Source organism: Thunnus maccoyii, chromosome 3, assembly GCF_910596095.1.
Source record: "Thunnus maccoyii chromosome 3, fThuMac1.1, whole genome shotgun sequence".
Lineage (NCBI taxonomy): Eukaryota > Metazoa > Chordata > Actinopteri > Scombriformes > Scombridae > Thunnus > Thunnus maccoyii.
The window spans coordinates 7,394,208-7,415,784 of NC_056535.1; the positions used below are offsets into that span (position 1 = coordinate 7,394,208).

Here is a 21,577-nt window from a genome sequence, read left to right on the forward strand (position 1 = left end):
CACAGTTTGTATGTGCTGTCGCGCCTGTGATTACCCACCCCTTTATGTGAGAGGTGTTATTTAATAGTGTCCCAACTGAGCATTTCTCCTTAGCCTCTTTCATAACCCTCATCATAGCTATTGTTATATGGCAGGAACCTGTTGACATAGCAGGGTGTGCTGTTACACTGAATACCGAGGCATTAATGGGCACAGCCACAGCATGTCTCTCTCCTACGCTCCTGGTGGAAGGTGTAATTATGGTGCCCTGTGGGAAGCAGCAGGCCTCTGGGACTGGGGTTGGCACTCTGCCAGCCGGGTGGGTGGGTGTTTGGTGTTAGGGGACAGCAATAAGGGTGTTTGGGTACTGGAAGGGTTCATCACTCCTCCACAAAAGGAGGGGAAAGTCACATGAGAACCTCACAAGAGTTTCCTGTTGTTGGAAAAAATGTAGCCTTTTTAAATGACCTTTTTTGTTGCTCTTAGTGATAATTGGAAGTGTATGGCTACTTTCCTTTTGCTTCGAATGGAGACCTCTATATCTGGTGAATACTGATAGTGCTTCTTGTCTTAGTTCACAGCCCTTGTATTCAACCCAGCCCAACGCTCCTTGCCCTATCCCCAGCCTCTCTCAGCATGCTGCATTCATTATGGTAATCTGTGTGTGTCTTGGAGGGAACACAATTGATCAAACAATACAAAACAATTATCTGTGTAGGGAGCTGTAGGCTGGGTTCAGTGGGGTGGTACTGGTGGCAGGTCAGTCAGTAGTTATGCAGTTCTTAAACATATGTAGATTTTCTAGATAAATCCAATAATTATTTATCTATAAATTGCCAGAAAACAGTGAAAAGTGCCTGTACAACAGTCCAAGGTGATGTCTTAAAATGTATTTTTTTTGTCAGACCAAAATTCCAAAACCCAAATATATTCAGTTTACTCTCATGTATTACAAAGAAAAGCATCAAATTGTCACATTTGAGAAGCTGGAACCAGCAAATTTTCAGCACATTTGCTAAGAAAATGGCTAAAACAATGATTCAATTATCAGAATAGTAGCTGAACAATGTAAGCAATGTCTAAATAGGTAAAAGGCATAAATAAATTATTCCAAAGATCTGGATAGGACAAAGACAGAAGTGAAGATGCCAAAAGTAGAGACAACATAAATGGTAAACCACAACAGTGCTTAGACTAAAGATGTGTGTTTCCAGGACATAGGATGGGACTGAAGCAGATGGCAAGTCAAGACTTAAACCAGGAGACTTTTCAGTCTCTTTCTGTGTCACTTGGGCTTTCTCCCAGCGGGTAACAGGACACTCTTTAAGACCACATGCTGGTCCACATATATGATGAGCCAGCAGAACCAAAATAAATCTTCTGTTTATTATGGGTGACATATTGTCAGCTTTAGGGTAATAAGTGACACGATGCGAAAGACTTGAATGAAGTCTAAAGCATTTTAGCCAGAAGAAAAGCTAAAAAGAAGTCGAGATAAAAACCGAAAAGATGCTTTCCCCCAGTCGCTTTTATTTTGCTTAAACTCACTCCATAATGATGAGGATGACATTCCTTCCGCTGTCTTCTTGTGTCAAGTTTTCACATCTTTAAACAATGCGTCATGTTGTGGAAATGTACAGTGTTGCCAGCCAGCTACAGCCGGTGTGTGACGTGGTATGTGAAGGGTAGGGCGGATCTTTTTCTGTACATGTGTGTGAGTCAGGGCCTTTGACACATTTTCATCCAAGTATGATTTTGTAGACACGTGGCCCTGGGGGTCCTTGGGTTGTGGGTGTGATCTGGATCTGAACAGCCTGATCCCATCTGAAACCACAGGCATTTCTGGCACACTTCCACCCGCCTGTAACGAGACGTTTGGCAACAACAAGAGAGATGTAAATACTGAAGATACATAAATTCTGTGTACTCACTCAAATCAAAATATAAAGATTAAGCTAATGCATCTTTGCAGTGTTTAATAAAGCAGTTACTTTGTGTTTATGAGTTGCTGTTTTCACATAAATGCAAAATATGTCAACTCGCTTGTGTGCAAAGGCTTCTCGGATCGTTTTCTCATAAGAAGACCTCTTGCAGTCTTGTGATTGTAGTGTTTGGGGTGTGTCACATCCTTGACATATTTTGGCTTCAGCAGCAGTCACAGGAGAGTCCTGCATTAGTTTCATCCTTGTACTGGCACACAGGTGTGGAGTTTCTCTAATAAGATGAACCATCCAGTGAAAGTGTGTGTTTATTGCATAGATTGTTGTTATCTGTTGTTACAATGTAAATGATGCTAAAGTGATAGCAACTACGGGGGTGTGAATTGGCGTGAGGTTCCTTCCACAATGGGCTTTTTGGAAGCGTCCTGCCGCCTGGTTCCCATTGTTCCCATGCTTCCCAAGTACCATGCTCTTCGTTTCACTGGCTATCTAATGCAGTATTGGCTGGAACTGCATGTTGAGTTCTCCACCATGCCCACAATCATCATCGACACAATCATTGACATTCAGCGCTTTCGTGGATAATAAAGTAAAAGTATCTACATTTAAAATCTATAGAGAATGAAAGCCTCCTGTGAAAGTTTATGAGTAGACAGATTAAATGTGTAACTTGAAACTCTGAGGTGGCATGCTTATTGCTTAGTGTTAGTGGAACATAGTGCATAGTGTTTCCTTTTCACCTGGTAGGTTAAATGGCCTGACAAAGTGTTCCCTTTCCACATGAAAGCAAAGAGAGCTCCTGCTATTAATGATTAGACCATAGTAACAGATTCCTGACATGTTTGGTTAGAGTGGATGTGGCTACACAACAGTGCTTTGTGTGGTATTTACAATATGAAAAGCAGAGAACTCCATAGATGGAAGTGGAGTATTCAAAGTCAGTAAAGGATCAGTGGCTTATGTGTGAGTGACAGGAAGCGGAGTTAGGTTAAAATATTTTTAAACAAGGGAAAACCTGGTCTCGCATATTTACTTGTGTACAACCTGTTCATCTGGTCTGACTGAAAAGGAAGTGAGTGGTGTAGGAGAGAAAGAGAGAGCAGTCCAGAGTGGTTCAAAGCCTCGAAGGCAGCGTGTGAGGTGTCTGTGATGTCAGAGGAGAAGGAGGAGGGGGGGTGGGGGTGAAAGGGGCGTGGCCTACTCAGCTGAAACTCTTGCAACACCTATCTGGCTCCCTGAGAACAGACAAGAGTCAGTATTGTTCGAGGAAGCTCTAGCCCTGTGGGAAACTCAAAGTCAAAAGGATTCAATACAAACCCAGGAGAATTCACCAGGGATTTGATAAGCGTAAAAAATACCCTTCACGGTAAGCCTTTTATTGTGTCCACATAGTACCTGTCAAGCTGTGTTAAATAGTCAATAGGTTTTAACGTTTTATTTTCCTCGTGTGCTCCCTTTAAATAAGTGCTTTAGTTGTGGTTTTCATATAAATTATGCTTGGTATATATGTTTTTTTCCAGTGGAAGTGGAGATGTGTCAGCTTCTTATGATTTCTTACCCAAGGCACAATTTCTCACTGAGGGTACAAGATGTATAATGGGCTTTTGTAGTTCAGAGTAATGTAGGTTGTTACCTTCTAGGTCAGTGTCTGGTGAAAAAGTGGTTATAAATTCTCTTCTACGTTCATTTCAAGCTCCACTGTCGTGCAGCGTCTTTTCTTTTCCAAAAGGAGAGCAGGGAAGAGTTGTTCACAGGCAAGTAGCTCCAGATCTGTTTAGTGAGCTCAGTGTCGGTGGAGCAGATGTTTGATTCTGACATGGAGAAGTCCTGCCTCTTGTTTTCAGCAGCAGAATGAAATTAGAAGCTGGCCTGCCGCCTGGCACAGTTTTACTCTCTGCAGTTGCAGCAGCATTATAATTGCTCTTGTGTTAACTCAAACTTACACCTGACTGGCTGGCCCACTGAGCCCCATTCACTGCTTCAGCTGTTATTTTGTTTCTGCTAATGTTGCAAGTTGACCAGGAAAAAAAAAAAAAAAACCGTACTAAAAGGCAGGCTGCTGTGGCTGAAACAAGGCCAGTTGTTTTTAATACCTGCCTCCCTGTTGTGTTGTCTTTTAGCGAGATTGATTCCCTCGTGCGGGAAGCTTCTAGCTTTTATGAGTAAATTGGTGCAAATGTGTGTCTTTCTGTATCAAATGACATTTCTGTTTATGGACTGTAAATCCACATTTGAATCAATAGTCCTGTGTTGGCTTGTGTACTCAGTGGTGTGTAATGTCTGTCTACCCCTCCCCTCTTTCTGCCGAACTGTCTCTCTCTCTGCAGTTGTTTCAGTGGAAGCAGTTGGAGAATTTGTATTTCCGAGAGAAGAAATTCGCAGTGGAAGTGAACGACCCACACAGGTCAGAGAAGGCAACCCACTTAATCTATCTTAACTGATCTTAATAGCTCCTTTCCCTGTTTTTTGAAGTGTTCCCATTTTAGCTACAGACGTCCTTATCCTACACCTCGCACACTGTGAAGGGCAGCAGCAGCCCCTGACCCATTTAGGACACTGTGTTAATGGCTGTAACCTGTCTGTTAAATGAGTGTTTTCCTGCTGTTTAAGGGCCACTTTGTTATTCGAAGGTTGTTATAAGGACCTCTGCTCTTCACACAGGCTGTAATGTGGCACCTGCAGTCACCAAAGCTCTTATTAAATCCCACTATCTGTTTCACAAGGAGTTTAATGTCGCTGCTACTCTCCTCTTCAATATACTATTACACCCACAAGTTTAATTAGATAAAGATTTCTTTTCTAATCTTTTGTTTGAATTGTTTCTTTTATTAAAGCTTTGTTTATCTGCCATCAAGTGTTTAGTTGTTTTTGTAGTAACGAGTATTTGTCTTATTATCTTCTACAGAAGAACAGTGACCAAGCGAACTTTTGGACAAACTGGTCTTGTTATTCACACATGGTATGCCAGCCACTCTCTGATTAAAACCATCTGGGTGATGGCCATCAGTCAGCACCAGTTCTACCTGGACAGGAAGCAAAGTAAAGTGAGTCTGGATCCTCCTCACTGTTCCACCTCCACTTTACTTCATTCACATTCCCTGCTCACTCAGATTTCAAAAACAATCTCATACCCACTTTTACACCGATACTTTGTAGATCAACTTGCCTTATGACCAGTGACCCACATAGGTGACGCACACACACACACACACACACAGAGAGTGACACCTGTGTGTGCAATGTGACTCCATTATGACTAATTAATTTTGTCTGATAACATTTATTTCACCTCAGTAAGAGCTATAATGTTGACCTTTTTTACACCAAGCTGTAAAATTAGCATAAAAGTAGCAACACGGAACTTGTCTTCCTCTTTCACTTTGAATACAGGCATTAGCGCACTTTGTAAAGTTATTGTGTCAGCCTAGTGAAACAGTGACTGTTCATCATGTGATGCACTGCCTGATCCGTGTCCCATGCCTGCCTGTGACTTGTGTAAATATCTTGACAAAGGGGATATCACAAGCCTTCAGGTTTAATGCAACAGATACCATGCTGGTCAGCCTTATGTTTGGAGATTGGACATTTTTGGGTGTAAAAGGAAAAGAATTGCTGTTATCTATTAAAGTAACAGAAGGTTAGGTAGTTGAAATGGAGCTTGTAAATTGGAGTAAAATATTTTTATCACTTCTCCCATAGTAGGTAGAATGAAATAGGATAGTATTGCCTTTTAATATTATGCCTATTTTTGCCTTGCGTGTGGTTGAAGAGGAACATGTTCATCTCAAAACTATGATGTGGCATATCTAAAATATGAGGTGTGTAATTTGGAAAGAATATATATGTTTCATAACCACACCATTGAGAATAAATAGGAAAAGGCACAGTGTGTTTACAGCCAATGTGTTAAAAAGTGTCAGTGTACCCTGAAAATACACATCCATGCTTTATGTGTTAATGTTTATGATGCGTATTTACAGAGCATGGAGCTATTAAACATTATGAGTGCTGTGTGATATGCGTTTTGTGGCAGAGTAGAGTGAGCGTGTGTGTGGCTACGGTCAAATGAGGTTATTCAGCCACTGTCTCTCTCAAAGGCAGATGGTGTGTCAGTGTTCTTCCAGGAATAGAGCCCACACTGATTGATGAGAGAGCAGCGCGCTTGGAGTACTAAGCATGCAAATGGAGCCGCCACTATGGCAGTGCGCTATCATTAAAATGAAATACTTACAATCCCTTTTTCACTTCTCTTTGCCCTCCTCCCTCTCCTCCTGGTTTCCTCTTCACGGACGTCTCTTTCCTCCCCGACAGTCAAAGATGACCACAACCAGGAGTTCAGGAGACATCGCCATGGACCTCACAGAGATCTGCGCCCCGCGGATCAGTAAACTTTCCAGCCTTGAGAGCAAAGATCAACTTATCATGGCCAGCAATGGAAGCCTCATCTCAGCCGGTATGCAGAGAGTTAATCAGTTAATGGCCTCTGCTCTGCGTTAAACTGATGAGTGATGATTTATGGGTATAATTTGTAGTTAATCAGACATGTGCTTTTTATAGGTTCTGCTGACTCGGAAGTCAACGAGGAACAGAAGAAAGAGAAGATTGCTGAATTGAAAAAGAAAGAGATGGACCTTCAAGACACATTGACAAAGAAACTTGAGGAATTAAAAAAGATCTGCATGAGAGAAGCTGTGAGTATCTCTCTCATCCTGTTCTCTTCCATTTAAAACATCCACACTCTCAGCTAACCGCTGGTTGTTGTTCTCATTTGCAGGAGCTTACAGGCAGATTGCCTAAAGAGTATCCCTTGGCCACAGGTGAAAAGGCCCCACAAGTTCGACGCCGGGTTGGGACAGCCTTTAAGCTGGATGAACTTTTCCCCTATAATGAGGTGATTATCATTGTTTCTTATCTGTTATGTAATTGTCACTCCTTGATGAAACAACATTACTGCACCACTGCCTTTGTTTACCAAGAGATCATTTAGACCATGTTTGACTTTTTGAAATGAGGATTAAGAGTTTAAAGGCTTACATTTAGAGATGCACCAATGGAGACGCACCGATTGAAACTGGCAGATTTCCAGCTGATCAGCCGTGACCGGTGACCGGCCAGTCAGTCTCATATATCTGATTTTTTTTTACTGGTCAAATTTACACACGTGCCACACGATGGTTCACGTCACGCACACAGCAGCACAGACAGTACAGCTACAACACACACACACACACACACACACACGTTTTTATTTTGTTTTGGAGAAAAATGTCATTTTAAATAGTTAATGTATTATATGAACATACAATTGAATTTATTTTTCCATTAAAGAAAAGTTACAAAAATGTTTGTGTATACTGTCAATTATAGTTCTTAGATAGAAAGAAAATATGTAAAAAAAAAATCTTTCATTCTCATTAAATTCTTAGAAAGAAAGAAAATTGGAATCAGCAGATCAGACTTTTAAAAAATTGGAATTGGCCAACAAAATTGCAATAATGTTTTGAGTGTAACACTTGTTAACAGTTTCAGATGGTTTCAGTTTACAAGTCATTTGGGGAAATGAATAGAGCTGCAAAGATTAGTCGATTAATCTATTTGTTGTCAACTCTTAAGTAGTCACCAAGTTTTTTGATAAAGGATTAATCAGTCTGAGTCATTTTTGTAACAAAAAAAAGTCCAAATTCTCTGATTCCAGCCTCTGGATTGTGAATATTTTCTCTTTTTTTTAGTCCTCTATGACAGTAAACTGAGTATCTTTGGGTTGTGGACAAAACAAGACATTTCAAGATGTCATCTTGGAATTTAGGAAACAGCGATCGACACATTTCACCATTTTCAGACATTTTAGAGACCAAACAACTAATCAATTATTTGAGAAAATAATCAACAGATTACTTGATGATGAAAATAATTGTTAGTTGCAGCTCTAGAAATGAATATGAATGGGAATATAAATAAGAATATGTCAGCATACTGAAAATGAAGTTAACCAGATAAAGTCCATATTGTGTATTATAACTTGGAGATGTTTGAAGTTTGTTTCTTTGTTCAGGGTACAGCTGTTGACAGGATTTGTCTGTATTCTCTGGAAATTCCCCGTTAATTGTGTGTGTATTTTGCGCATTTCCCTGCAGGACCCACATCTGAGGAATCTGGAGAGCAGGTTCGCTCTGCAGCAGAAGATCGTGGAAGCAGCCATCAAGCTATCCAATGAGGATGACCTCTGCAAGACAGTGAAGAAAAAGAGGAGAAACAACTACCTGGATGCAATGAGGAAGCTGGAGGAGATTGAGAAGGAGATCAACGCCTATAGGATCAAGAAAGGAAAGAAACCCACCCAAAGAGCTTCACTGATTTTAGCAGGTACGTAGACAACCCAAACAAATGTCTGGCCATGCTTTATCTGCATGTTAAATCACGAAACAGAAAACCACCGTACAAAGATAGAATCAAAAAGCGTATTATTAGACGAGTCTCTGAGGATCCATTTCTCTCTTGTGTTATCAGATGATGTCAACCCTTCAGACCTCAGCTCTCTATCTGACAGTCTCACTCTGGATGATGGTAAGTGCTCAGGCATAATCATGCTCAGTGTGCATTTGTTGACTCCCACCTCCCTCTTTTCTGCATCATAGATCAGTTTTAACAGAGCTATTACTTTTATCTCCCAGATGATGAGTTTGGCTCCCAGAGGCAGCGATCAAGGTCGGTCCAGTACTCCCCAAGACCCCACCATGCAGAAACTCTAGAAATCCACTACAGCAAAGACAGACGAGCCTCTGCCAACGACCAGAATGCAGACAGAAGGTATACAGTTTGCACTGACACCCACCCAACATTAATATTTGTAATTTCCAGTGTGTCTCTGACTGTTGTTTTTGGGGATGGAGCTAGTACAGACCTGTAGAGTAGATCCAGAGCTACATTCCTGCCAGTCACCTCCTCCCTCCTTCTCCTGCCTCACCAACAATCTCCCTCTTATCAGCCCAAACGCACCAGCTTTAAAAATAGATGGAAAAGAACATGTTGCTGCCTGTGAAGGAGCAGACAACAATCCCAAGCTCAGAGGAGAGAGGAAAAGGGAAACAGGAAAGTGGCTCTGGAAACTTAGTTTATATGGCAGCTACTTCATGTGTTTACAAAATACGATATGGGTGATGTGTTTGCTCAGCTCCAGAGATTTAAAATCATTTTAAACAGTCATGATGCTTGCTGTTGCATGAAAAGAAAGCTCAATGGACTATGAAATGACAGTCGTTCAGGTGGAAGCGATGACTTAAATGCTGCATTCAAGCAAACCCAAGGTGGCTTTTTCTTGTCTCCTTCAGATTTGAGAGCAAGTGAAGAGAGAGGAGTGGTGTTTTTCTCGATAAAAGGCTCTGCCCTAAAGAGGCGAATGCCCTGAAAACATTGTTCTTATCTGTGTTCCAGATTAAATTATGGCCAAGTCCAGGAATCACTCCACTACAGTCACCGTGATGCCTTATCAAGCCACGGCAGCCCATACAAACCGGCTTCCAGACAGCCACGTGACGCCCGCAGCATGCCCCCTACCCCCCTCCTCACCCGCAACGCCTACAGCAGCACCCAGCTCAGGTACGGCATCTGTGTTTTTTTTTGTTTTTTTTTTATGATCTGTTTTCACTCTTAAATATCTGCCTTGTCAACAGCTAAGTTTCACACACAAAATCCATGTCTGTGATGGGAAAACACTTGTTAACAAACCCTTTGCTAATAACTAATGTAATGGAGGCAACATGATGATACTACCATTTTTGGGGGGGTTAAAAAGTAACACAAAGTTTTAAAGAAAATAATTCACTCGCGTGTTTTCCAATTGTAGATCAGAGGACGTTCCACAACATTTCCGCCAGCGTAGCGGGAGTCTGGAGTCCCAGTCTCAGTTTCTGACGGAGACCGACCCCCCTGTGCCAACGTTCACCTTCTCCCCGGCCCGACGCAGCAACAGCACCGAGGTCCTCGATGACGGCTCCTCCTACACGAGTCAGTCCAGCGTCGAGTACAGCGTCCCAGGTAACCACACCCACCGACGCAGAACTCGCGGCCGCCACAGGAAAGACATGTACGCCAACACAGGCAGCATGCCCAACCTGGCTCAGCCGGACACCCGCTGCTACGCCTACCAGCCTCGGGCTCGACCCACCACAACAGCTTACTACGTCACAGGCTACCCCAGCTACACAGAGCCAGAGCCTTACTCCAATGGAGCCTACATGTACGACAACGAGATGGAGGGACACTACAACGTCAATCCTTCCTACCACCCCACCCCAACAGCTTACCACAGCCACGACATGCACAGTCACTACGGCAACGACGAGCTAGACGGCATGTCGCAGAACCCGTACGCAACGCTGAGGCCATCCAGGAACCGTCCGGTGCCCCGAAGCAACGAGCAGGTCACCAAGAACATCCAGAAGGCCTTGGTGGCTGAACACTTGAGAGGCTGGTACCATCGCAACGCTGCACACAAACAGCCCACATACAACTATGACTACGACAGAGGCTCCCAGCAGAGCCTGGGCTATCAGACCATGCCTGCACCCTACAGCCACACCAACAGGAATATCTCCTACACATCAGGTTAGATCACTGCACCATACATCACAGTCTCTAGTGCAATATGCAGCTGATCCTGGTTTTACATGTATTTGGGTCATTACTAACTTGTATGTTTTTTTGTTTTTTTTCCCAGTGTCCTCAGCCTCCTCCACTGGGAACTGGCACAACCACATTAGTGGTGGTGGTATGTTGGAATATGACATGCCTATGCATGCGCCGCAGTCTCACCCTTACAGTACAGCCCCCTACAGCCACTCTGCCCACAACAGGTGAGAAAAAAAACAAAAACTTGGCTTCGACTCAGCTCCTTATCCAATAAGCCACTTGATCCTCCTTATCCCCAGAGCTAAGTGCTAGTTTTTAATTACAGGAATGGATGGCTACAACGACATAAAAGCTGCTGTTCAGTTTTGTTATTGCTTACACACAGCTATATTGTGGACTTATGTGTATTCAGTGTTACTGTTTTCTTACCCTCACACCTAAATTCTGAAATCAGAATCCACAAACTTCCACCTACTTAACATCACAGCCTGGTTCAGCAGTAGGATTATAGGATCTGTGCAGCCCACAGTCAGTTCTTCCTCAGAGCTTAAGAATGGTTCTCTCCTCCTTAACTGTCCACCGGCCCGTTCTTTCTTATAGATATGGCGCCTCCTCGCTTTTAAAGGGCTCCTGGCACAGCCCTGATGGTCGGAGGCGCTGTGCCTTTTTCCCTGCTAGCTCTTCCTCCTCAGCTTCCTCCTCCACCTCCTCCCTGCTCTCCTCCTCCTTTCCCTCCTCTTCCTACTCCCCTGGCTGTCGAGCCAGGCAGGTGGCCTCCAGCCCTGCACAGCCACAATCCTCCAGAGGGCACAGGCTCAGTAAGGTGTCCTTTGCTAAAGGTAGCTCATAGTAAGTAAACAGCCATAGCCGGAGCCTGTGCGTTTGCTTCCTTCATTCTGTCCGCAGCGTGACTACATAGTCTGCTTGTTGATGTTTTGAAGTGAACTTTGCACTTTTGAGATCATTCAGTGTCATGTATTATAAGGTAACTGCATGGCTTCTTTACACAACATGCCTGCCCTACTTCCTCCTCCAGCTGGCGTATTGTCATCCAGTGGTCACATTTCTCTGCAGTGTGCCTTTTACTGCTCAGATTTTTTTGTTGCTGTTTGCCTACTTCTTGGCCCTTTGCAGAGGCCCCCCTGCCCATGTGCTGCCATTCACCCTTAACCTTTGCCCCCTCTCATGCACAGATGTCCCCCAGAGTTTGAGTGGCGGAGCAGAGATAGGATGACGTGCCCTGCAGGGCCTTTAGAGAGGTGTGCCTATGCTACTGACCAGGAATAATAACCAATTTCCCCCAATAATCAAAGTCACTGCGCTAAAGAAAGGGTGAGAGACAAGAATGTAAAACTACCCCACATATCATGGTGATGGTGGTGTGTCTTTTTGTATATGTCGCAGGGATTTACAGAAAGCTCCAAATCATTTCTTTCAAGTTTTGCTGATTTCATTTGAGTTTTCTGGGTGTCTTGTGGTGGTGGGAGGGCACTTGTGTGGCAGAGGGAAAATGTGACCCCTGAACATTTTGGCATTTGAGCGCTATGCGTGTGTCTGTGTGCATCTGCTGTTTTGTTGGGTAAGAATGTTTGACCCTGGGGTTGAGATTAACATTAACACGTTTAGCACATGATCATTGTTCTACATTTCTTCTTTCTTGATCTCGCAAGATCAAGAAAGAGATCACAGGATGGTTTTGACTGCCCAGGGTTAATTCATTCTAAACTCACAGTCAACCTGTCTCGAGCTCATTTTGCCTCCAATCTAATGTGTTTTAATCTTTTGTGTTTATTTCAGATCCTACATAGATGTCAATCAAATGGACCCACACATTAACCAAATGCACACTGGCGAGGACCCAGAAGACCAGATTTACTGGCACGAAGACTCAAAACCGGGAACAATAGTTTAGTTGCTCTCTCATCACAGTGTATGACATTTTCACCGTGACAAGTTGTCATCGTGCCTTAGACTGCACTTACCTGTTTTTCTGTACAAGGGGATACAAAGAATGAAGGAACTTACTTCTGTGGAATTCAGAGTTTAAAAGAAAGAAAGAAATGAAGACTCTTCATTTTACGTTCTATTGAACACAAATGCCAAACGGACCCGGATCCTTGTGTTGAAATTGTAACAAAACCCCACAAAGCGTCTACATGTCTGGATTGCGAGAGTTTGTGGTGATGGCACTTGTGCACTGAAACTATACCAGGAGCTGCTGTGGACTGTGTGGTATAGCCAAAGGGAAAGGGGGACTCCAGACCCCTTAACTTATCCAGTGTTGCTCTGTAGAGATGCCGCCGTCACAAACCGAGGACCAGGGTTGTCTCTATAAGAGGATACTGAGCCGCAATGAACAACTAGAACGACTCATCATGTTCTGTCAATTACACACATGTATGAACACTGTGACCACGAATTATCAGACAAGGACTGATAGGACATTATCAAAAATGAAGGATTGAACTCATTAAAAATGAGACAAAAACAGATGGCTACTTCCTGGAACATTGTGCAGTCACCAGATCCAGTTTTATCATTGCATTGCTTGTAACTACCACAGTGCTTCCTGTACTCTTGTTTGTTTTAAACATAAGTATTCAAGCTGTCTTTCTTTCAGTGCTCACAATACAATTGAGCCACATACCTGTACTTCTGTGTAAACACCATTTGAGTATTACTCCAAGACTTTAACAGAGGTTACTGCCACATCTGATGAATCTCTGCAGGAAGATAGAACTTTCTTTGGAAAAAAAAAAAACATGGTTATTTCATCCATGCTGGAAATCATGGACTGGTGCTCCCAACTTCTCTCAAGAGAATGAAGCTGTATGTAAATGTTGGTATTGTTAATACACTGGTTCCGTCTTTTTTTTTTTTCTTTTTTTTTTTTTTTAGAGCATTTTTATGTATTTGAAAAGCATGTAATATATAGTAAACAATTGTTGTTAAGCTGGTTCTTAGTAATTTGTATATTGCATTTGTTTGAATTAAAAAAAAACTGCATTTGAATGAGTTGTTTGGTTCATATGTCATATATATTAAGAAGGAAAGAAGCTGAGGAGATTTAATCCAAAGAAAAAAAAATCTCATCCTTCGAAGTGCAGGAAAACACAGGATTTAAATCCAAATCCATTAAATTAGGTAATTGAACGTCTGCTCAGCCAGTTCACTTAATGAAACAGGGCTTAAAGAAAGTACAGTGACTGTCACTACTCACAGAGGGAAATAACTGAATAAACTTAAGTCTCTTACATTTTATGACTGAACATGTTTTGTCACAGTGGTTGAAAATGGCGGTCTGCTTTCTCCACATAAATGGTTTTGAAACTGCTTATCGGGTGCATTCAGGGAAGCAGATTATAGTCAGCAAGATAACTGTAGAGTCCTGGCAATATCTCAGTGATTTTTTTTTAGCCTGTTACAGTGAATGCAGAGCTGCAATCAGTCATGATGAGAGCTAATTATGAATAAATGATCTGTCTGTTTTTAGAAATGCTCTGCTGAAGCAGAACTGAGAGCTCTGACGCTCTGCTGTATTTTCTCACCGCCTTGCTGTGTTGCCAGGCTGGTTTTTTTATGTCCTTAAGCTGTAAACCGACCAAACCAGTCTTTAAAGCCCGTCACACCCACTATGAGCAATAACCTCTTCTTCTGTCCTCCCTGTGAATGACAAGCCAGTGTTTATAGCACCAAACCCCTCCCTCTAGGCATCTGTGATATAGAAGTCTGCTGTGCAAATGTACATGTACATGCACATGTATTACCCCCCCCACTTTGTAGAGCACACTATAACCCTTCACCTCATTCCCTCCCTTCCTTCCCCAGCCGGCACACATTTTCTACTAGTGTATCCTGCCACTGGTTGCCTCTTTAGGAAGGCCTCTGTTGAGCAGCTTTACTTGCTCGCACTGCTCCTCAGTGTTATGCTTCTTGAGCGAGCTCAGGGGAGGTCTCAGACACTTCCAGCTCCTCGGCTTTACCCGAGGCAGTGGGAGAGGAGGAGTGTTTTGTGTCCAGCTGTCTCCCTCTGTCTCTGTGCCTCTGCTGCTTCACACCAGTTGCAGCCAGACATCAGGGGAGGCTGTTCCAGCTGACACTCAGCTACATAAACAATGGACTCCTATGTACTTCCCCCTCATTTAGCACACTACAGACAAAGCTCCTCTAATGTAGAGAGCAGATTAGGGCTGGGTATCAAACCTCAATGCTTTTTTTTGGTTCTGACAGAAATGTGTCCATTAGCACAAAGTGTTGAAACCTGTGAAGAACTGGAAGCTGACACCAAATGTCAGACTCATAGTTGTGTTTATTTCTTTGATCAAATTGTTTCTGATTTAAAGCTGCACTAATCAATCTTTTATATTAACAATGGATTAAATTACTATATATAATGAGAATGGTGTTGCTCGTAGTGATGAAACCACGGAAAATAATCAGCAGCTCATTCTTGTGGTTTTATGGCCCACATCTGGTTCACTCTCACTGCTCTCATCAAGCATGTTTTTAGCTGCAGTAGGCAGCTGTTTTCAGTCAAAAGGCTCTGATAAACCAACTATGCTGCCTGTCCAGCACCACACAGCAGACAGACAAAGTTAGCAACTAGCTAACATGGTTTTATTAGCTAATAATATTTTTGTCAGGAGTTGGTGGAGACAAAAAAAGCTACAAGGAGATGAATATTGGACTTACATTCAGCAGGGGGACAGAAACATGACTCCAGATGAATGCTATTAACTGTGTGCAGCCTGGATGAGTAAATTAGCAACTGTTTGCTAACATGTTTGTCATATCATTTTTTTGCCCCCATTTTATTGAACTATCAGGTTCATACAATCAAAAAGGCACAGCTCAGTCAGAAACCACAATATGAGAAACAAAATAACATAAATATCACAATATCAAAGTCACAAGTGATAATGATGTTAGCCTCCAAAGTTGCCAAAATAAGAAATCAAGAAATACTGCTTTAAATAGATATTTTGTCATTTTTAGAAGATATTATTTTGGCAAAGTAATTGCACACCCTCTATTGTTTCAACTGCATTAACATTTAAGAACTTTATTTTGTTAAATGAAAATAAGGGTTTTGGAGAAAGTAATATCAGCACAGACAGAATGGGGACAGAATCTGCACTAGTATCCCCAAAACAACAACAAAAAAAGACACCCACCCCTAAAGCACTAGGTGTCACATATGAGCAACTAAACCCGGCAATAGGGTTCAGCCAAGCCCAGATTAAAGTGACTTTAAATCATGTTGCGCCTGGTCTTCTCCAGGATCAGCACATTTTACCTTGATCCAGGGAGTAATGGCTCTGACAAGTCTTGTTCATGGGCTTATGTGGATAACCTTCCACCAAGGAGCTGGGAGAAAAAGCAGTGTGAGTGTATGTAAAGCCTGTAGAGAGGGTTGAGCTCACATGAGGATACAGCAGACTGCGAAGGTCACAGCGGGTCATCATTAATGTGTCACATGTTGGGCTGTAGTGGAGGCCGAAGCAGCCGGATCTGCTGAATGACAGGCTGTTGGAGTTATGAGGCTAGTTAACCAGCTTAGCCAGCCAAAAGCCAAAGCCTCTCAGGCAAGCCAAGGAGGAAGGGGGTGGGGATGGAGGGGTCAACCTACAGGCAGCGTGCTGGCAATGGCAGCGAGCCTGACCGAACAGAATTAGGTATTATAGTTTTCTTCCTTGTCTGGCGCCTTTCTGTTGTGGAAACTAAACAGAGGGCAGATGTTACAAGTCCAAATACTGCACAAGGAGAGCAGTGTTGTTACTACAACAGTACACAGGTTTGTTTTTGTGACATGTGTTGCCCCACTGACGACTACCTTTGGAGGCAATTATGGCTGTTTCAAAATGACAAGTTAGTTAAGTGTTGTTGATTCATGCAAAAACACCACAAAAGTATAAGTGCTGTTTTGTACTGTATAACAGTGCTTCCTCTCCTGGATTACACATCTGTTGAGGAGAAAACACCAAAGAGACACCTGTTGAGTGTGCAGCAGTACACACACGTGTTGGTAGGATCCATACAGCAGCTGAAGCACCAAAAACAAGGGCCTCCACTGTGTCCTGGGAGACATGACTTTACTTGAGTGTATTGCCACCAGCGCTTGTGTTCATTCCTCCAAGTTGCACAATATGGACAGAGATGAGGCACCGCGGGAGAGGGAATAAATCACAGTTGTAAGACAGAGGGGGAAAGCCTTGCAGTGCGAGTCAAAGTTAAACTGGAGAGCCACTGGAATACTATTACACCTGAGTATGCAGAGGTCATCAGAAGGGTTCCTTTCCGAAGTACTATGCCTTACAAACAGAGAGATCATGCTGCCTGAAATGTTATTAAAAATGGATTAAAGTGATATTGAAAGAGTTAAGGTGCTCACTTTGTTTGAAAAACTAGCTCTCTGAGGTGGTTACTCTTTTTAATGCCCATCATTTTTATCTTCATGTTTCCCCTTCTCCTTACATGCCTCGCCTTAAAACCAAATAACAGAACATTATGTTCCAGATAGATTCTTGTTATCTGCAGTCAATTTCAAATGGAATCCAATAAAAAAAAGCAGACGAAGGAGCTGACACAGCGACTATCTTGGGTTTGGAGGTGAATGACTGCAGATGAATCCACTCCGTCACTGTGCAGCGCTCAGCTCTCCACACTATAATCTACTGCAGCCCATTGATTAGCATTGGGGTAAGTGGAGAGGAAAGCAAAGTTGGCCAATCCATCACCCAAGGGGCACTGTCAAGATTAAACACTCGGAGGTGCAGGAGGAATACTGATGGCCATGGGTTAGGACCTCACACTCCTTTGAAGTCTTCATTTTAAATACTGACACAGTGATCGGACTCGGTCACATGTATTTCATAGCTCAAGACAAAGCAGCACTTTCTCTTTTGTCTTTTTTATTTGCATGAGGGTAAGGTAGGTTGGTTTCTATTCAAATGTGTGCTTAAGTAAACCATTACATTTTATGAGGAAACATTATTCAAAAGCATAAACCAATCCAGAGAGAACAGTTCGAGTATCTTGGCAATGATGTGTGTTGAGTGCGCATTTTTTTGTTCTTTGTTAAATAAAAAGCAACACTTGCATTGCTTTCACAATTGTAGTTGAGAGTAAGCTGGCATGACTGACGGCTGTTTCTGAGACTCATTAAATAAGGATTTCATACCTAGGAAGGAGTGTGCAGCTGTGTTGCACAGGAACACTGACACATTGCATAGCAGAGGTGTGAGGCAGCACTGAGATGCCCTCACCATGTTGGAGAAAAGTGCCTTGACAAGTTCTGGGTGGAGTGACTTATACCCCGAGGTAAAGATTAAGCCCTTCAGATAACAAGCTTATCATTTGCTTCACTTCAAAATACACACCAGTGTGCACACTATATGAAACAAACTTTTAAGAGAGTTTAGACAGAAATACAGAATTTTGTTACATCTGAGAAAGTCAAGATCTTTGGCTCAAGTCCAGTCACTCCTTCAGTTTGCCCTCCAGGAAACTCTGGATTTTTTGAAAGTTCTCCTCTTGCTGACCCAGAGCTTCCAGCAAAATGCCCATGGGTGACCTCTTCAGTCCAGCACCTACTATCTTGTTCTCCAGTTTATTCTTCATGTTGCGGAGGCGAAATGAAGAGTGTGCGAATATCACTGAAAGACAGGCGGGAAAGTGACTGTTACTGATGTTTTACATGTTGGGCAGAAACAAAGCCATAAAGATTTGTTCAACTCAAGCTACAATAACATCACTCTTTGAGAATCTGAAACATGTTTCACTGATTTTGAAGGAACTAAGATTATTTCACAATACTTCAAAAGCACTGTTCATTACATTCTATAAAGATATTTGTTATATAATAAAAGGTCAGCTAATAAACCTCTAAAGTCTGACTGTCCAATATTATCATCTTGAACTTACAAGCCAGAGGTAAAGTGATTGCCGTCATGAACACCATGACGCTCCCCAGCATAGATATTAAGATGTAGCTGGCGACCATGACAGCAATCACAAACGCTGTGGGGTTTTGCCGTTTAAAGTTGTTGATCACAGCTCGGTTGTCCCCGGCCCACACTGAACCCAGGAAGACGCCTGACACCACAGCCATGGCTGTGAACATCCCCAGAGGATTCAGGAACCTGCAGGGCAGCAACGCAAGACACATGAGAGCAGAATCATCAGAGCTGCTGAGAGGCAACTGGAGCACAGACAGGATGTCACTGGCTCCACCAAGTGGTTAGATGCTGACTGTACAACAAGAAAACTATTGGAATCATTGACCTTTTGCACATAATTTGAGGTTTACAGAAGAGTATGATTCTATGTTTGGATTTCAAATTATAAGTAATTTCCATTATTTGATGCATTGTAAGAAACGTTATGAAAAAAATATGAAATGATGCTAGTTTTCCTTCCTTACCTTCCCAAGGACGGTAAAAACTATCAGAAGTAGAGCTGAAACAATTAGTTGATTAATCAATTAGTCAGTCAACAGTAAATTAATCAGCAACTATTGATGACTGATTAATTGTTTCAGTAATTCACAAGAAAAAAATACCAAGGATTGTCTTATCTCTGCTTCTCATATGGAGCATTTGTTGTTTTTGTGTTGTGGATTTACAGTCAGATAAAACAAGGAATTTGAAAACATCACTTTGGGCTCAGAGAAATTATAATGGAGGATTTTTCACTATTTTCTGACATTTTATGGACTAATCAATTAAACAATTACTTGCAAAAAATAATTGACAAATTAATCTCTTTTCAAAACAGTACATCAAGTCGTAAGTTCACACACACACACACACACACACACACACACACACACAATAAACTTAAATTAAGTATATCATTTTAGGTATTATTTTTACTGCCTCATCAGTAATTTACATCTGGACAAAGATTTCATCCAAAGCAAAGGTACACATGCACTACATACAGTACCAGTCAAAAGTCTGGAAATACTTTCTCAGTCAAGTGAATGTACATCATCATCACAGCTGCTGTAGTATTCACCCTTGCCAGACACCTTGGATAGGAAACTTTTGTGTGACAAATCCAGTGTTGGCATCCCTCTGTAGTGATGTCACTGGAGTCCATGACCTCAGTGAGTGTGACCTGGACATGAACTTTCCATCACCGCACTGAACACAATCCTCACTTGCATTGACGAATGGAGAATATAACGGAAGATAAAACCTTTCTTCTGTTCTTGGATGGACTTGAAAAGTCTCCTGAACTGCTGTATCTCACAGCTATGTTTCCTACTCTTTCTGCCTCCATGTTTATGGTGCTTTATCGTCATTGGGAAATAGCTGGAGAGAATATTATAAGCAGAAGATGCTCAGGTGAAATCTGCACTTTTTATGTTCTATAAACTGTGGTTTTTATGTGATAGTTAACTGAAAGTAAAGAAAAATGTGTGAAGAGAACCAGAAACCACTAGAATGTTTAATGCTTTTGAAGTTATGATCACTGCTACATTAAATTTGAAGTGTTAGAACACAGAGGCAGCATTTCTGGATTCAGATTGTGCACTAAAACAATAAAGTAATAAACTTTCTGTCAATGCAAGAGCCATTTTCACTCAACAACTCCATCAATATGATAAGACATGATGAAGCCTAAATGTGTCAAAGGTCAGCCTCGTTGGTCATGGGTATCTCCTGACTAAATACCGACTCACTGAGGAAATATCCAATACTGGACTCTGTCCCTGACCGGGGGATTCAAAGCGGCAGCTGATTAAGCTGCTGTATTTTCACAACTGTGCTATCTGCAGTGCAACAGCTGACTAGTCAAACGGCTTAATGAGGCCTTCATAACCATAGCAGCGATATGTCATCACACAGCTCAGTGGACAGAGCATGGCAGGGCATCACTATTTTTAGTAGGCTAGGCTTTAAATGGAGCAAAGTGCCAGCTTAAGCCAACATATTTCATGAAGGGGGGATTCAACAGTTTGTCTCCTGATCTGATGGAATCTACCTTGTATGGAGTTCAAGTTACTTTTTGGTTGCTGGCTCCTCTTTTCTCTCTCTAATCCAGTCTGGATGTCCAAACAGCCCACATGATGCACCGATGTCATATGTGCTCAGATCTTAGGCAGCCCCAGTTTGTAGTTCTCAACAATTTTTTTGCAATAATTTGCACTAATACATAACAAAGTTTCAAAGCATTTTCCAACATGAGAGACACACACTGGGAAAAGGTCCTGACTTTGGTAAACTCATGTTGATAAAGTAAAGAGTTCACACTGAGACCATAATAGCAGCACATGGCAGCTGGCACAGTACCTCTCTGTTCTTCCTTATGTCAACATCCTGTCTGTATCCTGATTTCAAATCCTTTTTAAATCCCTGTTTACAAAAAACAAAGGAACAATAAATACACCTGCAAAGGTGACGAACTGAACTACGTAAAAGGTGAATACCATTCAGCTGTGAAGCACCAAATAAAAACACAAAAGCTGCTTTCTTGATACCGTTACTCACCCGACGATGAGGAAAACAACCACTGCCATTGCCAAGTAATTGGTTTGATAATAAAGCAAGTTGCTGACGACTCTGTTATTCCACTTCGCTAAATCTTTCACGTCAGGTTTAGCGAATCTGTCCGACCCGGGGAAGAAGTCGTCCCATGGTCTGAGCGGTGTCAGCTCTACTTTGGCCATTTGCTCCGTTTACAGACCTGAATCTGAATCTGACAGCAAGACAGAAAGCCGGAAAATCACCTGAAAATCCCCGAATTCTCGCGAGAAGCTATTGATAGCGTGCGCTCTTAAAACCCCGCCTCTCTCGGGTCGTGTCTAAACGGTAACCCTAAATTTGGGAAACTCTCGCGAGTTTGTGCGAGTTGTTTGTCATTGTACAAAAATAATCATGTTTTATGATGTGACAACGCTGTGGCTCGGGTCTGGTTGGGTTTAGGCACAAAAAACACTTGGTTAAGGTTAGCGAAAGATCACGAGTCTCTTGGGTTAAAATGATCACTCTCGCGAGATCTTTCGCAAATCTAGGGTTATCATA

The 21,577-nt window shown here is 42.3% G+C and overlaps 2 protein-coding genes across 4 annotated transcripts in view; one reads left to right on the forward strand and one right to left on the reverse strand.

The window, feature by feature from the left end:
* Positions 1 to 13,523, forward strand: part of frmd4ba (FERM domain containing 4Ba) — a 48,592-nt gene extending 35,069 nt beyond the window's left edge. Inside the window, exons 12-24 of one of the 3 annotated variants that reach the window (XM_042406813.1) lie at positions 4,247 to 4,323; positions 4,825 to 4,963; positions 6,231 to 6,372; positions 6,477 to 6,610; positions 6,694 to 6,810; positions 8,054 to 8,282; positions 8,427 to 8,483; positions 8,591 to 8,726; positions 9,351 to 9,515; positions 9,763 to 10,523; positions 10,636 to 10,771; positions 11,741 to 11,806; positions 12,345 to 13,523. In XM_042406813.1, coding sequence (XP_042262747.1) covers positions 4,247 to 4,323; positions 4,825 to 4,963; positions 6,231 to 6,372; positions 6,477 to 6,610; positions 6,694 to 6,810; positions 8,054 to 8,282; positions 8,427 to 8,483; positions 8,591 to 8,726; positions 9,351 to 9,515; positions 9,763 to 10,523; positions 10,636 to 10,771; positions 11,741 to 11,806; positions 12,345 to 12,459 — 2,274 coding nt within the window. In that variant the 3' untranslated portion in view covers positions 12,460 to 13,523. Of the gene's footprint in view, positions 1 to 4,246; positions 4,324 to 4,824; positions 4,964 to 6,230; positions 6,373 to 6,476; positions 6,611 to 6,693; positions 6,811 to 8,053; positions 8,283 to 8,426; positions 8,484 to 8,590; positions 8,727 to 9,350; positions 9,516 to 9,762; positions 10,524 to 10,635; positions 10,772 to 11,740; positions 11,880 to 12,344 lie in introns of all 3 variants that reach the window. The other 2 variants (XM_042406816.1, XM_042406814.1) reach the window with 2 other exon arrangements.
* A 3,918-nt stretch (positions 13,524 to 17,441) lies between these two features.
* arl6ip5a (ADP-ribosylation factor-like 6 interacting protein 5a) lies at positions 17,442 to 21,470 on the reverse strand. The gene is made up of 3 exons (XM_042405919.1): positions 21,044 to 21,470; positions 18,471 to 18,688; positions 17,442 to 18,202 (listed from the first exon to the last, which is right to left on the reverse strand). Exons 1-3 carry the CDS (start codon positions 21,220 to 21,222, stop codon positions 18,027 to 18,029), a joined length of 573 nt encoding a protein of 190 aa, XP_042261853.1. The 5' UTR covers positions 21,223 to 21,470; the 3' UTR covers positions 17,442 to 18,026.
* Between the last annotated feature and the right edge of the window lie 107 nt (positions 21,471 to 21,577).

Excerpts from the sequence above, each read along its gene's own strand:
- arl6ip5a (XM_042405919.1), bottom strand. The coding sequence starts at position 21,222 with ATGGCCAAAGTAGAGCTGACACCGCTCAGACCATGGGACGACTTCTTC. Across the intron at positions 18,689-21,043 it reads GTTGTTTTCCTCATCGTCGG|GTTCCTGAATCCTCTGGGGA; the intron begins GTGAGTAACGGT and ends GCTGCCCTGCAG. Across the intron at positions 18,203-18,470 it reads AATCACTTTACCTCTGGCTT|TGATATTCGCACACTCTTCA; the intron begins GTAAGTTCAAGA and ends CCTGTCTTTCAG.